The sequence below is a fragment of the Citrus sinensis genome, chromosome 4 (assembly GCF_022201045.2).
Source record: "Citrus sinensis cultivar Valencia sweet orange chromosome 4, DVS_A1.0, whole genome shotgun sequence".
NCBI lineage: Eukaryota > Viridiplantae > Streptophyta > Magnoliopsida > Sapindales > Rutaceae > Citrus > Citrus sinensis.
The window spans coordinates 10,274,776-10,299,389 of NC_068559.1; the positions used below are offsets into that span (position 1 = coordinate 10,274,776).

The window sequence follows — 24,614 nt, forward strand, 5'->3', positions numbered from 1 at the left end:
TACTCCTTTAGGATTAGGCACTGGTTGACTTAGAAATTTACCTTTCTCAACAGTCATTGCCAAGGTCTGAACTGAAGAAGCAAGTTATCCCACCATCTTCTCGAGGCTTGAAACTGATTGAGTTTGTGAGTTGAAGCATGCTCTCATCTCATTTCGTAGTCCATCAATGGTGTGGTTCTGTTGCTCAATCGTAGAGTAATGAACATTCTTGAAATTTTGGAATGCATCCTCCCATGGTCTGGGTTGAAAGTAGTTCTGCTTCTGATTGTATGGTCTAAATGGTGGCTGAGAGGGTTAAGGAACTAGTTCTGATTGGGGGGAGGGAATTTGAGAAATTGGTTGCATTAGTGAAGCTGGAGCTGCTAGTCCATTCTGTTGGAATCCTTGAGACTATGAAAAATTGGGGTGGTCTCTCCATCCAGGATTATATGTGTTGTAGTATGGGTTGTAATTCGATGGTTTTCTCATTACACCTATGGCATTGACTTGATCTGAGTATAATTCATGGTCATGTTGTTCTGTTAATTTAGCAGTCGTTAACAATGCTATTTGTTGAGGGAGACCTTCAATTATCTCCTTGACTTCTTTAATTTCTGAACTTGACTCGCCAATGTGAACCTCATTTACTCCCTTAATTCTTCTAATATTCCTAAGCGATCGACTCCGTTGTTGGGAATTATCCACTTGTCACTGGAAGAATTCTCAAATCTCTGATGCACTTTTTGACATTAGCTTTCCTTCACTTGTTGCCATTAGTCATTCTTGCACATTCGACAATAATCCCTCCAAAAAGTATTGGCATTAGTGTCATTTATCGTACCCATGATATGGACACTTCAAGAGTAGCCCATTGAATCGCTCCCATGTTTCGAAAAACTACTCGTCTTCTGTCTGGGTAAACTCTGAAATTTCCCTGCGAATAGCATTGGTTTTATGCACTGGAAAATATTTATTCAAAAATTTTGTTACCATTTGTTCTCATGATGAAATGCTATTAGCGGACAATGTATTGAGCCATGAACGAGCTCTATCCTTTAAAGGAAATGGGAATAGTCTAAGTTTAACATCATCATCAGAAAAATTCTCATATCTAAATGTTTAACAAACAACATGAAAATCATTCAAATGATTATATGGGTCCTCATTTTCTAGGCCATAGAATGTTGGGAGACAATTTAGCATACTAAGTTTTAGTTCAAAACTCCTAGCAGCTACATTTGGGTATCTTATACATGATGTGCTCAAATTAGCTAAGGGGCTAAAATAGTCCTTAAATGGCCTCTCTTGTGGTACTTGTTGTTGTTGCAAATCCATTTTATTTTTAACGTGTTTGTGTGTGCGCAGTGTTGTTTTCTAGTTCAAGGTCTATAGGTTCAAGATTAGGTAATAATGACCTACGATCATGCATGCAAAGAACAAAAAATAAATGGGAACAAAACGAATAAAAATAAAAAATGAGAAATTACGATACTAACCTTATCACACTATTACAACCTTACTATAAAAATACACAAAAAAATACGTGAAATAAATTAACTAAAAAAAATTAGTAAGATAAACAAAAATTACAAAGAAGAAAAAAAGTACAAGAAAACAAATAAAAGAAATTATTCACAAAAATTAATTCTACAAATTAAAATAACTGATTAGTATTAAAAATTGTTTAATTATCAAGCGATAATATGTTATTTTATACTTATGTTATAATTTATATTTGTGTTTATGTAATTTATTATGAATTATTAATTATGTTTTAAATATATTTAATTTTTTGTATTTTTATGTGTTTATTAGAAAAAATATTAATTTCACGTACTTCGAGGCTCCAAACAGATAAACGGAGGTCAAATTTGGATTCCGAAGGTCCGAAAACCTTAAGATCAATCAAGATCGACTTAAAATTGGGCTTGTGTAAAAAAATTTGACTTTTCCTGTTGACCTAGCACTGATTGGATGATGAAATGAGCTTACAATATATATGAGTGCATGGGATAGCTGGCAGTCTTGACCAAATCTCAACTGTTCATGATTCAATGGCCATGATTGTGTCACGTGGCAATGGTTGGTGAAGCAAGTTGGAGGATCCGAATCTTTGTACTCGGATCAACCCGATCCACCCATTAACCCGCCGAATCTCAACCGTTCTTTGGGTAAATCGGACGAGTCAAATGATGCCATGTGTGATGTTGACTTTTGAAGTTTGACCAGCCACTGGATCTTGATCTAAGGGTTGTGAGGAGTACATGCATGAAGCCTATGATGGACCGCAAAGCACCGGAGTATCATTTTTATGTTTTAATCATCTCTCTACAACTCTCTTCTTCTCAAATTCTCTCCATTTCCTTGTAATCTTGATTTCCAGGTGTGTTTTTAATATTTTGTATAATTATTTTCATTAATAAAATTAGTTTTATTTATACTTTTAGTTGTTTTATTTCTTTTAATTATAAGTAATTCAATTATACTACTTCTTTTTATTTTAATTATGCTTAACTAAATAATATTAGTTAGGGGAAGGTAAAACTCTTATGAAATAAATATGATTTAATCAAATTCTATTTTTAATTTTATAAATTAAATTATTTTCTATTTAATTTTATACATGTTTTATATTTTAAATTTTGATTTATTGTAGACAAACAAATGAATTTGGCACAATAAATTCTTAAGATCTTAATATAAGGCATGGTAAAATGGTATTTTGACTTATTGTAGACAAATTAAATTTTGGCACAATAAATACTTAATCCATCATAAAATTAAAGGGAAAATAATAATAATTTGTATAATTAATCTTTTGGGTAATAAATCTAAAAAAATTAGCAAAAAGAATTTATTAAGTTTTATTTACTTCTAAGAGTGGATCTATAACTCTAGCTAGTTCAATTTCATAGTTTCATTTAAATTAAGTTGTTTATATTTAAGTTTTAATTTCAATTTTTAGTTAAAATAAAATAAAGTAATTAAATCTTTTCTCTGTGGATCGACCTCGGACTCACCGAGTTATAATACAACAAGACACTCTTATACTTGGGAGTTAAAAATTATTTTTAAGTTGTGTCAAGTTTTTGGCGCCGATGCTGGAAAAAAGTTTTTTTTTTATTTGGTTTGTTTTTCCGTTGTTTATTTTTCTCTTATATGTAAAATTTTGTTGCCCCCTTTTCTTTTCTTAAATTCTCTTTTATCCCCAAATCTTCTTGTAATTACGTTCGGCCCCCGACATCTTTCAACTGTTTCACTTTCATCCCAAAAGGCTCAATTCTGAACTTCTACAAATTACAGTTTGGCCATGAAATTAAAAATAATTTACAATAGAATCCCTAGACAAAACTCCTCAAAATAATCAAGACTTGGACATACTTTGGACATACTTTGGACATATTTTGGACATACTTTGAACATATTTGGATTTATTTTGGACCAAACTAACTTTAACTACTAACTCTAATTACTAACTCTTAACTTTTATTTTTAGTTATTTAATTTTCAGTATTTATTTAATTTTGTATTTTTTTTTAATTGGTGGGTTCAACCACCATTTTTTTTTATTTTGCATATAGTTTATACTTAATTTATTGTTAATTGGTGGGTTCAACTACCAAAATTGTTATTTAATTTTCTTTTGTACACTTATATTATTTTTGTTTTTTTTATTTTGTTATCAATTTGTGTAAATATTATCTTTATAACATAACCATTGCATGAGACGTTGGTCTCGATCTTTAAGTGGCAGGTTAATTCGTAGATCTCAATCTCCACCACCAATCATGGATGAGAATCAAGGCGAAAACGTTTTGGGCGAACTTAACCCTCAAATTGATCAGGGAGACAACCAATCTCAACATGGGCATGATCAGAATCAACCAAGAACTCTGAGAGACTACATGAATCCAACCCTAACCGGAGCACCGTGTTGAGTGTTAGAAAATGCATGTTTATAAAGGAGAAAACCGTCATTTTACATTTCAAGTCTTACTAACAACCCTTACTTTTATGTATTTAACCTTCTTGTGATTTAATTACATGTGTTTTATTTTAATTAAGTATTTTATGTATTTTAGGGGCATTATAGTCATTTCACAATAAAGGAGAAATCAGACGGCAAAACGGACATCACTTTTGAACTCAGGACGGTCAAAAACCTTAGGAGGAGCATAAAAGGAAAAATTGCACTATTCATATGTACGGTACTATTCACGTGTACGGTACTGTATACGTTACTGTTCACGACACTGTTCACATAGACGGATGATGACGTGGCATTGACCGATGATGTGGCATTGACTGATGAGGTGTCACGATCCTGTTGGACTAAAATTCTTATGTACTGTTGATGGTGACGTGGCAGCATATCAGTGGACGAAAAATCTCGCGTACGGTGCATGCATCACACAGGATTATTTTCAACCAAACCGCGTTACTGTTCATCCAGGTCAAACTGCGTTACTGTTCATCTGGGTCAAACCGTGTTACTGTTCATCCGCGTGGTCAAGCCGTGGACTGTTGACTGATGACGTGGCGCAATCCTGAGCGTCCAAACTGTTTTTAATCCGATGGCCATGATTTACTCCATATATCTATAAAAAGGGGGCCTCTCCCCCCTAATTTGATATCTCTAAATCCATTTTTGGGATTCATTTTCTGTAATTCCTTCTCCATCTTGTATGTTCTTCGTATTTTAATAAATTTCCATTTTGCCCCTAATTCAATTATGAGTAGCTAATTTCTTTTCAAGCTTGGGTTGAAGGTGAAGTCTCAACATGTGTCATGGGCTTTATTTGGTAAATTTAGTTTCTCTTCCCCTCTAGTTTTTGTGGATGTTTTGACTTTTCGTCGACAAATAATACTAATCTTGTCTAGTACCGCCTTGGTTTCACTGGCCCTCTAGTACAAGGTTATTATTATTTGGCACGATAAGCCCTTAGCACCATTTTGATTAGAGCGTGGTTCATGAGGTGTGGATTTCCCCCTCATGATTTAATTGGCATTAATACGGATTATTTAGCCCATGATGCATGTTGATACGGATCCAGATACCCAAGTACGTCATTTCAATAGATTTCTCTTCAATTTATTCTCACCATTTCAATTCCAATTTTAGAATTTATTCTCACCAATTCAATTTAAGATTTAGCATATTTCAAATCATTTCCACCACAAATCCAATCACCCATTTACAAAATTAATTCTACACAATTAAAATCCACCTCCTCGCGGGATCGACACTCGTCACCATTAGTCTATACTACAATAGATTCGTGCACTTGTGAGTACATTAAAATTTGCACAACACACCGTCGTGTATAGTATTTCCTTCAGAAGCATATCGATTCAACTTTAAACCAGGTATTATCCAACTTTTACCAACATTTTATGGTTTAAAATCTGATAATCCGTACTTGCATCTAAGAGATTTTGAGGAAGTTTGTAATACATACACAGACCAAAATTGTAGCATGAACATAATTAGATTAAAGCTTTTTCTTTTTTCATTAAAAGATAAAGCTAAAACTTGGCTACAAAACCTTAGATCTGGATCAGTAAGAACTTAGAATAACATGCAAGAATAGTTTTTGAAAAAATTCTTTCCACCGCATAGAACAAATTCTTTTAAAAGGCAAATCACTTCTTTCACTCAAAAAAATGGAGAAACATTATATCAATGTTGGGATAGGTTTAAAGAGTTGCTTAACATATGCCCACATCATGGTTTTGAAACTTGGCGATTGGTCACTTAGTTCTACGAGGGCTTAATACCCCAAAGTAGACAGGTTGTTGAAATGATGTGTAATGGTGAATTTAGGGATAAAAATCCTGAAGATGACCAATTAACTGAAAATGCACAACATTGGGATATTGTTGGAACTTTTAAATTGACAAATAAGTAACAATCATCTCCATCTAGTCGAGGAATCCATAACCTTAGGGAAGATCATGATTTACAAGCAAAATTTGCATTCCTAGTTAGGAAAGTTGAAGCTTTGGAGCATAAAAAGAGTGATCAAGTAAAATTTGTTCAAGAAATTGCATGTAACATATGTAATTCGAATAATCATTTCACTCAAGAGTGTCCCACTTTGCCTGCACTTAAAGAATGTCTAAATGATCAAGCTAATGTGATTAACACTTTCAATAAACCAAACCCATATTAACATACTTATAATCCTGGTTGGAGAAATCATCCAAATTTCAGTTGGAGGAAGAATAATAATGCACAATCTTCACAAGCACCACCTCCACAAAATTTTCAAAATCCTCAGCCTTATGCACCATATGTTCCACTACCCTGGAAAAATCTAGAAGACACAATGCATTAATTCACCATAAAGCAAGATGTTATTAACAATCAAAATGCACAAACTTTTTCTGATTTGAAAGATACTCTTGCTAAAATTGCTTCTGCACTCACCATTCAAGAAAAAGGAAAATTTCCAGCCCAACCACAACCAAATCCTAAAATTCAACAAAATCCACCCACAGACCAAGTCAAGTCAGTTATAACTCTTCGTAGTGGTAAGGTTGTTGATAGACTTATGCCTGAACCTTATGAAAATGATGAAAATTCAAAGGGTAAGGAAGGACTAAATGAACTTACACCTAGTGAAGAAATAACTAGTGTTCCATATGAACCACCATTTCCGCATGCATTGATAAACCAAAGAAATCAAACCACTCTTCTGAAATTTATGAAATCTTTAAGCAAGTGAAAGTTAACATTCCTCTATTAGATGCAATCAAGCAGGTTCCTTCATATGCCAAATTTTTAAAGGACTTGTGCACTGTTAAAAGGAAATTGAAGGTAAGAAAGAGTGCTTTCATGGCCGAACAGGTAAGTACAATTCTGTCTACTAATAATAAGTTGAAATATAAAGATCCTGGTTGTCCTACCATTTCTTGTATTATTGGTAACCACAGAATTGAGCATGCTTTACTAGATCTTGGTGCTAGTGTTAATTTGCTTCCATATTCAGTTTATCTTCAACTTAATCTGGGTGAGTTAAAATCAACTTCAACTACACTTTTGCTTGCCGATAGATCAGTTAAAGTACCAAAAGGAATAGTGGAAGATGTTTTAGTACAAGTTGATAAATTTATTTATCTTGTGGATTTTATTGTCTTGGAAACTGAATCTGTTGTGAATAATTACAAACCAATTCCTGTAATTTTAGGTCGACCATTTTTAGCAACTGCTAATGCTTTGATTAATTGTAGGAATGGTTTAATGAATTTATCCTTTGGAAATATGACTTTGGAATTGAATGTTTTCAACATGTACAGGCAACCTAATGAAGAAAATGAGATTGAAGATGATACTGATGAACAAAAGGAATTGTTTGAATCTTGTATCGAGGAAAATATTCAACAAGGGGATTTTTCTTAACTTTCTAATGTTTATTTAGTTAATTCAATTGAGTCAAATAAGCAACTTGAACTTGATATTTCTAATATAAATTCGTTGCTTGATTCTGTGCAGACTTCGCAAAATTATGATGACGAGCCAAAATTTGAGGAGCTTGGAAGTATTGAAAAGACAGAACAACAAAAAGCACCTAAAATGGAATTGAAACCTTTGCCTGAAGGATTGAAGTATGCTTTTCTTGGAGAAGAACAAACTTATCATGTTGTGATTTCTTCTACTTTAACAAGCGACCAAGATGGTAAGTTACTTACTGTTCTTAAAAAGCATAAAAATGCAATAGGATGGACTTTAAATGATATTAAAGGCATTAATCCCTTAATCTGCACGCATAGAATTAATTAGGAAGAAAATGCTAAAACATGTAAACAACCTCAAAGAAGATTAAACCCACACATGAAAGAGGTAGTCAAAACAGAAGTCCTTAAATTGCTTGATATGGGAATTATCTACCCTATTTCTGATAGTAAGTGGGTAAGTCCTACACAAGTAGTGCCTAAAAAATCTGGAATCACTGTTGTTGAAAATAAAAAAGGTGAATTAATTCCAACACGAATTATATCTAGTTGGCGCATGTGCATTGATTATAGAAAATTAAATGAAGCCACTAGAAAAGATCATTTTCCATTACCATTCCTTGACCAAATCTTAGAAAGAGTAGCAAGACATCCCTACTATTGTTTTTTATATGGATATTCAGGTTATTATCAAATTCATATAGCACTTGAGGACCAAGAAAATACCACATTCACATGTCCTTTTGGAACATTTGCATTTAAAAGAATGCCATTCGGGCTTTGTAATGCTCCTGCAACATTTCAAATATATATGTTAAGCATTTTTTGTGATATGGTTGAACATTGTTTAGAGGTCTTTATGGATGATTTGACTGTGTTTGGGATTTCTTTTGATGATTGCCTTGATAATTTGGAGAAAGTTTTAAAAAGATGTGTTAAAAAAGAACTCGTGTTGAATTGGAAAAAATGTCACTACATGGTTACTTCTGGAATTGTTTTGGGTCATGTTGTTTCTATTAAAGGAATTGAAGTTGACAAAGCAAAAATTGAAGTCATATCTAAATTGCCACAACCAAAAACAATTAGAGATGTGCGATCCTTTTTAGGACATGCAGGATTTTATAGGAGGTTTATAAAAAACTTTAGTGCCATATCTAAACCACTTTGTAACCTCTTATTAAAAGATGCACCGTTTGAATGGAATGATGATTGCCAAAAATCTTTTGAGAAAATAATTTGTCTTTTAACATCTGCACCTATTATGCAATCTCCTGATTGGTCTTTGCCCTTTGAATTAATGTGTGATGCAAGTGATTTTGCTGTTGGTGCTGTTTTAGGACAAAGAAAGGATGGTAAACCTTTTGTGATTTATTATGCGAGTAAGACTTTGGATAGTGCTCAAATGAATTATTCTACAACTGAAAAAGAATTACTTGCTCTTGTATTTGCATTAAACAAATTCCGTTCATATTTGCTTGGCTCTAAATCTGTTGTGTTTACTGACCACGCTGCTGTGAGATATTTGATGAGTAAACAGGATGCCAAACCAAGACTAATTCGTTGGATTTTATTACTACAAGAATTTGACCTTACCATCAAAGATAAAAAGGGTGTTGAAAATGTTGTTGCTGATCATCTATCAAGACTCACATCCGAATTCTGCAATGATATAACACCCATAAATGATTCTTTCCCTGATGAATTTTTATTTTCTGTTACTTCAATGCCATGGTATGCTAATATTGTTAATTTTCTTGTTACAGGTAACATGCCTTTGCAATGGAATGCTCAAGAGAAGAAGAAATTTTTTGTTGAAGTAAAGAAATTTTATTGGGATGACCCTTATTTGTTCAAATATTACCCAGATCAAATTTTTCGGCGATGTATTCCTGATAATAAGGTAAGTAGTGTCATTAATTTTTGTCATTCTGAAGCATGTGGTGGTCACTTTTCTTCAAGAAAAACTACCGCTAAAATTTTACAGTGTGGATTTTATTGGCCTACCATGTTTAAAGACACATATGAATTCTGCAAAAGTTGTGAAAAATGTCAAAAATTGGGATCAATTACAAAAAGAAACATAATGCCCTTAAATCCCATACTTGAAATTGAAATATTTGACTGTTGGAGAATTGATTTCATGGGTCTATTTCCATCATCTTTTGGATTTGTGTATATATTAGTTGCAGTTGATTATGTCTCAAAATGGATTGAAGCAATTTCTTATCGAAATAATGATAGTAAAACTGTGATTAAATTTTTAAGAAAAAACATTTTAAGTCGATTTGGAATCCCTCGAGCTATTATCAGTGATGGAGGTAAGCATTTTTGTAATAAGTCATTTGAGTCTTTAATGAAGAAATATGGAATTACACATAAAATTGCTACCCTTTATCGTCCTCAAACAAATGATCAAGTTGAATTAGCAAATAGGGAGATAAAACAAATTTTGGAAAAAACGGTTAACCCAAACCGAAAAGATTGGTCTCTTAGACTAAATGATGCACTTTGGGCTTGCCGTACTGCATTTAAAACGTCATTAAGAATGTCACCCTATCGGTTAATTTATGGTAAACCTTGTCATTTATCTGTTGAACTTGAACATAAATCACTTTGGGCTATTAAAGCTTTTAATTCAAATTTGGATGATGCTGGTAATGTGCGAAAATTGCAATTGAATGAACTTGAGGAATTAAGGAATGATGCATATGAAAATTCAAGAATTATTAAGGCAAGAACAAAAGCATTTCATGATAAAAGAATTTTTCGAATTAAATTATTTTCTATTTAATTTTATACATGTTTTATATTTTGAAATTTTGATTTATTGTAGACAAACAAATGAATTTGGCACAATAAATTCTTAAGATCTTAATATAAGGCATGGTGAAATGGTATTTTGACTTATTGTAGACAAATTAAATTTTGGCACAATAAATACTTAATCCATCATAAAATTAAAGGGAAAATAATAATAATTTGTATAATTAATCTTTTGGGTAATAAATCTAAAAAAATTAGCAAAAAGAATTTATTAAGTTTATTTACTTCTAAGAGTGGATCCATAACCCTAACTAGTTCAATTTCATAGTTTCATTTAAATTAAGTTGTTTATATTTAAGTTTTAATTTCAATTTTTAGTTAAAATAAAATAAACTAATTAAATCTTTTCTCTGTGGATCGACCTCGGACTCACCGAGTTATAATACAACAAGACACTGTTATACTTGGGAGTTAAAAATTACTTTTAAGTTGTGTCAATAACTTACATCCCTGGCAACGGCGCCAAAAACTTGTTGTGTAAATTTTATTGAACTCACAAATGCACGAATCTATTGTAGTATAGATCAATAGTGACGAGTGTCGATCCCACAAGGAGGTGGATTTTAATTGTGTAGAATTAATTTTCTAAATGGGTGGTGGATTTGTGGTGAAAATGATTTGGATTATCTTAAAATTTGAATTAAGATGGCAAGAATAAATTGAAGTGAAAATCTATTAAATTGATGTACTTGGGTATCTGGATTCACATCAACATGCACCATGGGCTAAATATTCCTTATTAATGCCAATTAAATCATGAGGGGGAATCCACACCTCATGAACCACACCTCATGAACCACACTCTAATCAATATGGTGTTAAGGGCTTATCGTGCCAAATAATAATAACTTTGTACTAGAGAGCCGGTGAAACCAGGGCGGTATCTAGACAATATTATTATTATTTATCGACAAGAAGTCAAAACATCCACAAAAACTAGAGGGGAGTAGAAAATAAATTTACCAAATAAAGCCCATGACGCATGTTGAGACTTCACCTTCAACCTAAGCTTGAAAGAAAATTAGCTACTCATAATTAAACTAGGGGCAAAATGAAAATTTATTAAAATACGTAGAAAATACAAGATGGAGAAGGAATTATAGAAAATGGATTCAGAGATATCAAATTAGGGGGAGGAGAGCCCCATTTTTATAAATACATTGAGTAAATTATGGCCATCGGATCAAAAATATTTCGGACGCTCAGGATTGCGCCACATCATCAGTCAGCAATATGCTGTTTGACCACGCGGTTTGAACAGTAACACGGTTTGACCCGGCTTGAACAGTGACGTGGTTTGGTTGAAAATAGTCCTGTGTAATGCATGTACCGTACGCGAGATTTTTGGCTCACTGATATGTTGTCACGTCATCGATCAACAGTGCATAAGAATTTTAGTCCAACAGGATCGTGACACCTCATCAGTCAATGCCACATCATCGGTCAATGCCACATCATCAATCTGTCTATGTGAACAATGTCATGAACAGTAACGTAGACAGTACCGTACATGTGAACAGTGCCATTTTTCCTTTTATGCTCCTCCTAAGGTTTTCAACCGTCCTGAGTTCAAAAGTGATGTCTGTTTTGCCATCTGATCTCTCGTTCATTGTGAAATGACTATAATGCCCCTAAAATACATAAAATACTTAATTATAATACAACACGCATAATTAAATGACAAAAAGTTTAAGTACATAAAAATAAGGGTGTTAGTAAAATTTGAAGTGTAAAATGACGATTTTCTCCTTTATAAATATATATTTTCTAACACTCAACAGATAGTATACTTCAGCAGTGAGCAACATCAAAACAACGACAAGCATCATCTTCAAGCTCCCATAGACATGGAGATGGAGGAAGTACTAAATTTTAGATTTAATATTTTTAAAATGCAACAAATATGTTTAAAAAGTTATTGTTATATATTTAATTTTTTTTGTTTTGTTGGTATTTGAAAAGCAACATTATGAATAGGTTTAAAAAGCTATATTCTACAAATTCTAGTAGGCATAATGTTGGATCAATGTTGTTTAATTGTTGTCCTTATCTAGATACTTAATAAGCTAGAAATATTGTGAACTTATGTTTATTGTCTTGTCTTTTACACCTTTCCTTATTTTTTAGGTGAGCCTACACAAGTAAGGCAAGCTCGTGGACTTGCTATTGGTGTTGGGGAGTGGGGCACAGGAGAAATTATGCATTTACAGTTCAATTCTGAATGGCAAGTGATCGGTTCAAATTCATCTAAGTTTAAGTCTCACCTTGGGATTATAGTAAAAAATGGACTAAAGGCTCCTCTTACATATGCTGAATGAACTCACATGCTTAATGATGTCCTGGAATTTATTTGGAAAGAAGTGAAGGTATCAAACAATTTGTATCTCTCTATTAAATATAAAAAAAAAGATTCAATATTTTCTTTCAAAATATGTGATTTATAATCCTGTATCCTAAGGGCAACATGCTTTAGACTCTTGGTCATATATAGATCAAGCTAAAATTCCATCTGATAAATAAATTTACAGCTTTGTTGTTGCTCTCAATTATTTGCTATTTTTAATAGAGTTATGATACAACTTTTTTTTAAAATGCAAGTTATGCAACCCAAGGGGGGGTGAATTGAGATTTTAAAACTTATGCTAAATAATTTGCACAATAATTTAATCTATTGCCTTAATCAAATACAAAAACAATAAATTCAGTAAAGCACAATAATAAAAGTGTAAGGGAAGAGAAAACAAACACAATAATTTTTACGTGGTTCGGCAATCCCCGCCTACGTCAACGCCTCCAAGCTAACCAAGTTCAAGGATTTCACTATCCAAACCTCCCAAAGCTTCAAATTCTAATAATTGACTTCCAATGTGTTAATGAACTTTTACAATCAAGAGATTATCTCCCCAATATCTTCACCCCAAGTGTTTCTCTCACTTATACACTCACAATTTGATGAGAAATGAAAATTACAATAAAAACTCTCTTTAAGAGTGGATATGCAAATAAAAGCACAATAATGATTCAATAAATGATGATTTACGAAATGAAAGCTCAATATGTGTTATATGATCTTGTTTATACTTGTATTAGTCTTTAAAATGAAGTTGGAGTTGAGTTTTTATAGCTAAAGCCCAAAAACTTGCCGTTATAGGCAAATTCCAAAGCTCAAGCGGTTAGCCGCTTGATTTATCCGACTAGCCGCTCTAGAATAGTACCACTGTTCATGAAATTCCATTTGTGCCCAAAACGTTTTATAATTATACTATAGCTTAAAACGTCATAAAACTTTGCAAAAAGGTCCAATCTCAAAATTTCTAAATAATGTTTGTCATTCCCAAAATTTTTTAAAATTATGTTATGGCCCAACATTAATAATATTGCTCAAAGACATCCTTTTCATAATTTAATAAAATATTCATAAATATCAAAGTTCTCAAATCCTTTCAATTTAATCCAAAATTTAAAAATATGAGACTTTCCTTAGGCAGCTAGCTGCTAGCCCTCAGGCGATTAGCCACTCACTCTCTATCCAATTTCGGATTTCAAATGTTTGGATTACATTCGGGTCCTCAAACTTTTATAAATTATAGTATGGCCCAAGACGTTTCAAATGTTTGCAAATATGTCCAACTTTAGAATTCAAAATAATACTTATTAAATTCAAAGATTACAAGACTTTTTATTTTAGTCCAAATTACTCAAACCCACAAAATACTGTATCTTATAAATATAAAACATTTTGGTTTTTGAAAAATAATGATTTAAATAAAATCTTGAGTTTCTCAAATGCTAAACCATGCATCAATTAAATCATACTGGTTTTACAAGAATTTATCGCAATAATTTGTCCTTTGAGTTGTAAACTTTATTCTTGATTACGTTGTTGTCCGTTGAGTGTCTTAAACTTGATTTCACTTGATTCATTTACATAATATTATCCTTCAAAAATTAGTGAAAATGTGAAATACAATATTTGTTAAATCACTTAAGACACATGTTTGTTATCATCAAAATTACATTATGTGTAGCCCTTTAAGCTAACATTTTTTTTAAAATTGAGATCCATAGGAAAATACAGATGCTCCAGATGCCTACAAACCTTATTGCCTAAATAATGCAGGAAAACTTTGGAAGCAATAGAAATATCGAGTAAAAAGTGAGCATTATAATGGCAAGATAGATGCAGAACGCCTTGCATCCATTCCTCCTAGGGTTGTTGAAGAGCAGTGGAAGACATTGGTAGCTTATGTGATCAATTTAAAGTATGTGATCAATTTCCATAATTGTTAACTATTTCCATGGTTTCATTTTTAGCATCCACCAAAACAAAAGATAAAATTGAATATTTTTTGAGTTATAAGCTGCTGCAGAAAAAAATAAAATGAATCGTTCACAAGTGTATTCACTTCCTAGAACTGGTCAAACTTCATTGGCCATTAAAAAAGAGCAGGTTAGTATTATGTTTTTCAATTAAATATGTAGACACGAGTTTTTTGTTTATATTTGATAGTGTTTTTACAATTTAATCTGACATCCTATGTTTAAATTATCATGATTTTCATTACATCTAAAATGTGCTTGATTTTGATTTTTCATTCTTCTAATACTTTGAATGCATTATCTCTTTTCAGATGAAGAAACAAGGGAAAAAGATAGATCAAATAAGCGTTTTTATTGAAACTTGATCAAAACGTAACGGTACTATAAGCGATCTAGAGAGTGAAGAAATAATTGTAAGGAAGAAAAAAATCAAGTATTTTCATATTATTTCATATTGAGATAACAAACAAACATTTTATGTTCTAATCAAGTTTAAATGTTTGTAGAGTCAACTTCATGAACATCTGTCTCACTTACCAGAGGAACAACAAACAGAAGCTGTGAGAGATCGGGTTTTTACTCAAGTGATGGGACTTGATGGTCACGGATATGCTCGAACTTATGGGCATGGTCCAACACCATCAGATGTGATGCGCACAAAGTCAAATGAAGCTAACGAAATACTGCAACAAGAGGTAAATCGTCTTAAATCCAATTATGCTGACCTTCAATGCAAATATAGTGATCTGCAGACTAAGTATGTTGAGATACATTCATTTATGAAAATCCATTTTGATGATTTTGCTACCAAGATTCAATCATCCACAAATGAGCAAGTATGATTTTAATATAGTAGTCTATTTTGAGCTATTTTTTATGCTCACTTATTCATAAGTTCATTCCTTGGGTTTTGCTTCAAAGATTAAGACTTCATTGGCATGGGATTGAGGTTGCATTCTATTAGTAATTTTAATGTGGGTTGAAATTATTCATGACTTAAATTTTATCAGTGTGAAATAGGATTTCAAGTAATATTGTTGGGTTGGTAAAAGGACCAAAGTGTGAAAAAGAAGTAGAGAGAATGAAGTGGTAGATTAAGTACTTTTTGAGAATTAATAATTTGAAGAGAAGTGGACTAATTTGCTTCCTGGAAAATCTACATTTGTTGGCAATGATTGATTTTGGTAACTTCAATTATTTAACTGTAAATAAGTTCTTAAGAATGACCTGTTAAATGAGTATATATTTTTCATTTAATATCAAGCACTTATCTTTGGAATTAAGCAGCTTATAGTGTAGAGACAAGTACTCAAATTCATTGTTGATTTTATTTGCTTCTCATTTGCAGATTCCGGATCCATCAAGTTCTCACCATAACAAGCAAAATGCAAACCTTGATTTTGAGAGTAACAACTAGCATGCTTGCTTACGTAGTGAATTTTATAATTGATTTGTAGATTTTAATGGATAATGATGTTGGATAATTGGTTCATTGTATTGATTTTAAAACTTGTTATTTTAGGTTTGTAATTGTTACTTTTCATTCACATTGTATATTGAATTGAAAATTATCAATGATTTATTTCATATTTTGAAATTATATGAATGTTATTCAGAATGTGAATGATGTTATTAATATATATTTTGGGTAGAAAATGAAAAAAATAAAACAAGATTTGGGAAGAAAATTGATGAATAATAACAATTGATTACTTATTTGTGTCGCCTAAATTCTAGCGAGAGTCATGTAATTTACGATGACTAGTTTGTCGTCGCAAAAAATGTCATACGACGAGAATTCCCTCATCGCAAATAGGAAACGATGCGATTAATTGCGTCAACCATTTGTCGTCATATTGCCGACGTAAAGGGCCTTTCACGATGGTAAATAGCCGTCGTAAAAAGCCCTTTTTCTTGTAGTAACCTACTAATGAATTGAAAAGGAGTAGGTACGAATGTGAAATACATGTGTTTTCTTATTTTATTAATATTTTAATAATAGTCAAAATAACTAGAATGGTGTGCTTTTAATTTTTTTTAAGGAATCAATCACTTTCGTTCTATATGGAACTTTTTTTTCCACTTAAAAGTTGTGGCCCGATATGTTAAAATTTAAAGCCCATGTGCGGTTAATTTTATTGGCTCATGGGGGTTGGTACAACTTTTTACATTGAACTTATTCAATCCGAGTTTTGATTATTAGAGCTTTTATAATAGTAAAACTTTTACTAAAATAAATTTTAATTATTTGGTTATTAATAAAAAATTTATTAAAAATTGTAAAATTATTTTAACAAATAAATTTTTAAAATTATTTTATTAAGTGAATGAAATAAGCATATAAAGTAAATATAGTCATTTTAGAACATTTAACTTTTTAAAAAGCTCCAGCCTCTTCTTTGAAAAAAATAAAAATGTGAACTTTTAATAAAAAGTGCACGTTTGATATGGCTTATTGTATGACCATACGTTCTTATTTTAACTCATAAGCTCTTTTAAATTTTTTGTTATTTTTTGTTTGTCTCTCTCTATTTTTTTTTTTAATAGAGTTTTTGAAAATTAAATGAGTTATTTAGTCTCTACTAATAAAAAGTTCAAGTTTTTGCCTTTTGGGAATTGTGATTGTAAAGGTTTTTTTAAATATTAAAATATCTAAAATAGTATTTACTTATTTGATAATCTAATTTCATTCTTTTTATAACAACACTTTAAATTAATTGCATATTAAAATAATTTTATAATTTTTAATATAAATTTTTATTAATAATCAAATAACTAAATTATTTTTTACTAAAAACTGTACTAAAAAAGTTCTACTTAAATGATTTCTATTTGAAAAGATATACGAAATAAAAATTAAAGACAAAATAATTTATTTAATTCCACAAACTCTACTTAAAATACAATTGAACAACACCATAGAAATTTTGAAAAGTAATTTTTGAAATTAAATAAGATACTTAATGTATAAGAAAAGGGAAATCAAGGACGCAATTAATGATGGCTGATTATAAGCACGAGACATTTTTTCTTCGCTCTTAAGAATTCTTTTCTCATTGGTTGTTCAACCTCCACCTCAGTGGCATGAGCTTGGGTTCGCCCCTATTTAATATGGCGTTAGAGATGGCAAAATTCCGGGCCGGGTCCGGGTATTGCCATGACCGGACCCTGCCCGGATGCAATCGGTTTAGGTTTGGGTCCGGATTTTAATCCGAGTATCCGAATTTTATATTTTTTAATATTTTATGTGTATATATTTTTTATTTTTTAGTAATTTTATAAGTTTTAAATTTATTTCAATAAAATTTGACATGAAAATATAAATTTTAAGTGTTTAAAATTTTATATATGTATAATAAATAAGTCAAATAAATATAAAATATTTAAAATAATATATATTTTATAATTTTTTTTAATAAAATTCGGATTCCGGGTTTATCAAGTGATGCCCAAGACCGACCCGGCTTCATACCCGGGCCGGGTATTACGCCCGGGTACGGTCCGGGTCCAGACCGGACGGGTATTTTTGCCACCTCTATATAGCGTGTACATATGTATGATGTGTAAGAAAAATAATGGAGCAGATTTTTCTTTTTATATTTACTTATTTGCTTACTTTGGAAAAAAAAAAAAAAAAAGTGGGGTAAAGCTTAAAACAATTTTTTACTCTCTCGCTTCCCTCGTATTTGAATTCAATGGCCGGATAAGAAAGCTGATTGAAAACTACACGACCAAATCCTTGAGAGCAAATTATTTATTTGTTTTAATTTAGTTTGGTCAGAAAAATTCATAATAAAATTTAGAACGTATAGAAAATAATTTATACAAATACATTGACCTACTAGATTCAATTATCAAAATTATTTTCGGAGAAAAAGTCCAAAAAAATTGAAATGTCCAATTAAATATAACTGAACCTTTCATCAATGTGTTTGTATATTATTAATTTCATGTATTTAGTAAAAAAAAGTTATAATAATAATCTGATCTAGTGAGATTAGAATTAGAAGGGGCAATATGGGACATGACATGAATGCAATAATATCAAACTCGTGTTGATATAAATTGACGTGTTTGATAAATGGATTGACACGACATGAGTAATAATCATGCTATACCTGTATTGGACCATCTCAATATATTTTTTGTTTATTACACGAATATAAATGAATATGTGATAATATTATTTTAAAAATAACTACTAAGTTAACTATTTCTGTCATTTCCATATTGTGTCATCAATTTATTAATGTCATAATTAGTTTCATGTTAACTTATTTATGAGCTATTTAAAAAAATTTGACATATTTGTTATATTTTACATTAATTTTTAATTTTTAATAAATGTGTTAACAACAAGAATAGCATGATTAACAAATTGGTCTTATCCGTGTGTTTTGATGTTTTGACATGATACAAAAGACAACACAAGAGTACAAATTTCCACCCCTAGTTAAAATACTAGTATTTTGATACATTATATCATATTTTATTATATCAAATTATAATGCAATATTATGATTGGTATAGTATATGCTGCATTATATGAAATAATATTTTTATTTTAATAGTTATATTAAATTAATAATTTAAGATTCATTAATATCTTTTATTATTTTATTCAATTGACAATTTAAATTTTTATAAGTAAAATAAATAATCTTTACTGCTGACCAACACACCGCGCAATGTTGTACTTTGATGTCATTTGAACTTTATTTTGATACCATTTGAATTATAGATTCTAGTCATTGAAACTACAAAACAGTACTGTAAATTTACAATAATTGAAAGCTGCTAGGTTAATAATAGTTACACCATTTTATAGTTCGGAGAATAAGGATTCTAATAATAGTAATTTTAGTACAAAATATGATGTAATACGGAAGCCACTGGTGGCTAGCCGTTGTCAAATTGTCGAAGGCAGTTCACCATCTTCATTTTTGGTTTTTATTATTTTAATTAAAGAAATTAAAAAAACTAATGTGAATAGCGCTGATTTTAAAAAAAAAAATTGGAGCTCACTCAAGACCACTTGTTCAGAAAAAAAAAAAAAAACCAAGCTCATCCTCGAAGTTAGCGGAATAACGCAACAACTGCATTGCAACCTTAAAGTTTTACCAAATATAAGATTGGTGGATTTCATTAAAGTCTGATAATACAATATAATCCCGAGTAATGCTACACATCTTAAATTTTTTATCTTAAAAAATTATCTCAAATAATGTGTCATTTATTAATTAATTAGTGAGATAATACAATTAATTCACTTAAATCTTATAAAAATTATTAACTACTTAATTAATGACATAATATTTAAAATAATTTTTTAAAATAAAAAATTTAAAATGTGTCCACATAAAGTAGGTGCCAGACACGCCCCTATTAAATATAAGTGTGGGAAGTAATTAGGGGTTCAAATAAGGCCCCACGCTTTTGCTTTGTGTCTTTTCAAATAATAATAGTCACAAGAAGCTCAAGCTCTGCGACGTCGTTTCTTAAAGTCAATATGAGACGATGGCATTATACAGCTTGCTAACGACTCCTTCCAGCACTTTGCCCGGAAACTCGCACTGCATACACACAATTTCTTGTGCTTTACCTTTTTTCTTTTTCTTTTTTTTTTAAATATTTTTTTAAGTAAAAGAATTCAAACGTTATAGACCACAAGTATTGACCAGAATCAACGGTGCAGATCCCTTCCCCACAGTAAGAAAATTTGATAATAACGTACGAGCCCCACTTTTGCGTTTTCCCATATAAGGATCTAGTTTGGGCATTTATAACCAAAAAGTCTGCAATTGCTATTGAAATGATCTAGCTAGTTAGTAATCACCCTTGTAATGTTACAGTAAACATGAAAGCGTATCGAATCTTAGGACTTGAATAGATCTAAATGTAACTCAAATATAATACCTCTGAATGTATGTATTATTTCTTTTTTTATGCTTTAACAAAATATCCTAAAAACATTATTTTTCCATACTTATAATTTTATTACTGAAAATGGATATAGTTTTAGTGTGGTAAAAGAAATAATGGTTTGCCATAAAAGTAACGCTTACATAATTTATGCTAATAGTTGTTTTGTGTTGTGCTCTATAATACTCAAGGAATCTATTCATTGTAAGCAATAAGTCATTTGACATGAAGCCCTCCACTTGAAGAATGGTTTAAAGTTAATTTAAATGCAGCTATTAAAGCAGATCAGCAGCTTGTAGTTTTGGAGATGGCCATTAAAGATTCAAATGGGAATTTTGTGGAAGGAGAAAACTAAAAGATCAAGTTAATATGATAATGCTATTATGTAGAAGTCGAAGGAGCAGAGCTGAGAATTCAAGTTATTGAAAATACAGTGTGCCTGTTATTGATTATACAATTAGAAATGGTGGATCTTTTCTTAAATAAGGAGACTGCAAAATTGAGATTGTTAGGAAAAATTAAAGTATTTGAACAATGCAAAAATTTAGAACACTACGAGAGTTTATAATATTATTGTCCATTATTTATCTAAATTAACTTTAGAAAATGAACAACTTATTGTATGGTTGGATGTAATGCTAGTACAGATCATGTCTCTTTTTGCAATTGAATTAATAAAAATTTTACTTTCCCTTTTTTTAAAAAAAAAAATAAGAAAAGCTCTTCGTTTAGATTAAATGGTAAGTCAAATTTTTTGTGTTAAGATGTTGTGAGTGATGATGGACTTATCCCCTAAAAATAGAAAATATGTCAATATATTATAAAACCTAAACAGTTAGGGACTCAGACGTCATTACACATCACGAAAATTCATAGAGAGTTTCTAGATCCTTCCATCTCCTCATTTTACTCGTCAAACACTCAACATCAAAAACCAAACCAAACCACACACAGCTAACTCTCTCATCAACAAATCCTCACCGTCCATTCTGTCTGTTATAACTCGAGATCCAACGTTTCTTCTTCCTCTCTCTTTCTGTTCGCTCGCTCGCCGTCTCGCGTCTACTCTGAAGATCTGGTTGGCTCTCTGCCTCTCTCTCTCTTGTCTTCTCTTTGATCGATCTTAAATTTAACAATACGATTATAATTATAATTATAATTATAATTTCTTGTTTTAATTTATGTTATTATTCAGAAATTTTTTAGTACAAGATGTTCGGAAGAGCGCCAAAGAAAAGCGATAACACAAAGTACTATGAGATTCTCGGAGTCTCAAAAAACGCTTCGCAAGATGATCTGAAGAAGGCTTATAGGAAAGCCGCCATCAAAAACCATCCTGACAAGGGCGGTGATCCTGAGAAGGTTTATTTTTATTTTTTAAAATTACGATTTTGTGTTGTTATTTGTTTTGGTTTTTAATAACTCAGCATGCTTGTTTCGATTTACAGTTTAAATTGTTTGCATATGTGGATCAAATTGTTTAGATCTATTTTTCTTTTAAAGTTTGGATATTTACTGGATTGCCACTCGAGGATTAATTGAAACTGTGTTGTTAAGCTGAACTGCTGGAGCTGGGAACTTTGTTTTATTGGTCAAAATTGAATTTTTGTTTTTTTGTGCCATATTTGGTAATTTAATTGATAGGGTGATTACTGAACATCTGAAATTTTACTTGTTATTCAGTTTAAAGAGTTGGCACAAGCGTATGAGGTTCTGAGTGACCCAGAGAAGCGTGAAATATATGATCAATACGGCGAGGATGCGCTTAAAGAGGGAATGGGTGGTGGTGGTGGTGCCCATGACCCATTCGACATATTCCAATCCTTCTTCGGTGGCAGCCCATTTGGTGGTAAGCTTCCCCCCCCCCCAACCTCTTTCAGATTCATAGTCCTTTAAGAGTGAAAGTGATGGTAGTTATACTGAACTGAAAATACTTGTGGGCGGTAGGTGGGAGCAGCAGAGGAAGAAGGCAAAGGAGGGGAGAGGATGTAATCCATCCCCTCAAGGTTTCTTTGGAGGATCTCTACAATGGGACATCTAAGAAGCTCTCGCTCTCCCGCAATGTAATCTGCACCAAGTGCAAAGGGTTAGTTTCAAAATATCTGCTTTGATGAATTATTTATGATGCAACAAGTCTTTTGTTGGGTTTGCTTTTCTACTTTCCTGTACTTACGAACAGTAATTTGGTGTGGTTATTTGCAGGAAGGGGTCTAAGTCAGGTGCATCAATGAAATGTTCTGGCTGCCAGGGATCTGGAATGAAAGTTTCAATAAGACACCTTGGCCCCTCTATGATTCAACAAATGCAGCATCCTTGCAATGAGTGCAAGGGTACTGGAGAAACAATCAATGACAAGGATCGCTGCCCACAATGTAAGGGTGAGAAGGTCATTCAGGAGAAAAAAGTCTTGGAGGTTATTGTTGAGAAGGGGATGCAAAATGGACAGAAGATTACGTTCCCTGGAGAAGCTGATGAAGCGGTAAGGCAACGGATTTTGTTGTTATTTTTTCTTTTTAATGCTCTCTGAGTTATATTTTCGAGTACATTGAGTACTGTTTCAAGGTGTAGTTGTCTTAGTTGCTGACTGTACATTTTGTCATTTTTTAAATTTGTGCAGCCCGACACTGTCACAGGTGACATTGTATTTGTTCTACAACAGAAAGAGCACCCGAAATTTAAGCGAAAGGGTGATGACCTATTTGTTGAGCACACCCTGTCACTGACAGAAGCTCTCTGTGGCTTTCAATTTGTAATAACTCATTTGGATGGCCGGCAACTCCTCATCAAATCCCAGCCTGGGGAAGTAGTCAAGCCGGGTAAGTACAACTGGATGGATGTTAGTCTGAATTTGTCAGCCTTTGTTGTTCAAAACTGAGTTTGTTGAATAATTTCTAGTTTCTATAAATTGTTCAACTTCACCATTGGCAATATTCTTTCAGATTTGTGAGCTGATAGGATTTTCCATTTTTCTTGAGTCTTGACAGTGATGCCTTGGTAGTGATGCCTTGTGCATGAACTTTTATTCCTAGTACCAGTGTGACTGTCTAATTTTTGGGCATCTTGTTGTTTTCTGTTCAAAGTTCAGTTATTTTTTGCTATTTGAGTAGTGATATCTTGTTTTTGTACAGTGTTCTTTAACATATTGTTGTTTCTTTTCACCCCAGGAAACACTTTTAAGCAATATGTGCAAGTGATCGTGGAAATAATATCTGTGAACAGGCCTTTAATAGCCTTGTTAATGCAACTAGCTAGTTTCTTTAGACATGTTTTTGGAGGCTTCCTTAGATAGCTTTATTGATGCAATTTAGCTAGTTTCTTAAGACTCTTGTCGAAGGCATCATACATGTTGAATTATGTGATGATATGATCTATTCTAGATTCAGATGGAACTACTATTAGAGATTTATTGGATGTGATGCATTGCCCTTGGTTCCTTTATGCTGAATAATTTCTTGTGTTTGTTTCATGTTATCATCTTATTCATACATGCTACTTGTTTCTCTGCAAACAGACCAATTCAAGGCCATAAATGATGAAGGAATGCCTATGTATCAGAGGCCATTTATGAGGGGCAAACTGTACATTCATTTCACTGTTGACTTCCCTGAGTCACTGAGCCCAGACCAGTGCAAGATGCTGGAGACCGTACTACCTCCAAGGACCTCAGTCCAGCTCACCGATATGGAACTGGATGAGTGTGAAGAAACAACCCTGCATGATGTGAACATTGAGGAGGAAATGCGAAGGAAGCAACAAGCAGCTCAGGAGGCATACGATGAAGATGACGATATGCAAGGTGGTGCCCAGAGAGTGCAGTGTGCTCAGCAGTGATGATGTAGAAGAAAAGGGGTGGCCTGATTTAGTATTTTCATTGTTTGGGAGAAAAAGATTCTCAACATATTTATTTTCTGTTATAGGCTTTAGAGGTTCTAGTTTTGGTTTGTCTGTCTTTATTCTTATGTTTTTCTGATAACTGACTATGTAATGGAATTCTAGCGTTGCACCTTCAGACTCAATGCTCATAATTAATATTTTTAGTGTTTACAATATTTCAGGGTGGTGTTAATCAGAAGTCCATATGCGAATGCTAAAATTATTTTTTATTTCTAAATTAC

General features: G+C 32.0%; 1 protein-coding gene and 2 non-coding genes across 3 annotated transcripts; 2 read left to right on the plus strand and 1 right to left on the minus strand.

Moving 5' to 3' along the window:
- Positions 1-817: 817 nt before the first annotated feature.
- Positions 818-921, plus strand: LOC112499073 (small nucleolar RNA R71). The gene has a single exon (XR_003066600.1). It is a non-coding gene; the product is annotated as a small nucleolar RNA R71 (small nucleolar RNA).
- Positions 922-5,604: 4,683 nt separating this feature from the next.
- On the minus strand, positions 5,605-5,713 carry LOC112495905 (small nucleolar RNA R71). Its single transcript, XR_003062312.2, has one exon. It is a non-coding gene; the product is annotated as a small nucleolar RNA R71 (small nucleolar RNA).
- A 15,698-nt stretch (positions 5,714-21,411) lies between these two features.
- LOC102608938 (dnaJ protein homolog) lies at positions 21,412-24,548 on the plus strand. The gene is made up of 7 exons (XM_006485422.4): positions 21,412-21,577; positions 21,695-21,861; positions 22,183-22,348; positions 22,447-22,585; positions 22,702-22,978; positions 23,117-23,315; positions 24,011-24,548. The coding sequence occupies exons 2-7, from the start codon at positions 21,712-21,714 to the stop codon at positions 24,328-24,330; spliced, it is 1,251 nt and encodes a 416-aa protein (XP_006485485.1). The 5' UTR covers positions 21,412-21,577; positions 21,695-21,711; the 3' UTR covers positions 24,331-24,548.
- The last annotated feature ends 66 nt before the right edge of the window (positions 24,549-24,614 follow it).

What these genes read in the sequence shown, in the direction of transcription:
- LOC102608938 (XM_006485422.4), top strand. Translation starts at nt 21,712, where the DNA reads ATGTTCGGAAGAGCGCCAAAGAAAAGCGATAACACAAAGTACTATGAG. An exon ending in ATCTGCACCAAGTGCAAAGG is followed by an intron (nt 22,586 to 22,701) that starts GTTAGTTTCAAA and finishes GGTTATTTGCAG; the next exon opens with GAAGGGGTCTAAGTCAGGTG. An exon ending in TGGGGAAGTAGTCAAGCCGG is followed by an intron (nt 23,316 to 24,010) that starts GTAAGTACAACT and finishes CTCTGCAAACAG; the next exon opens with ACCAATTCAAGGCCATAAAT.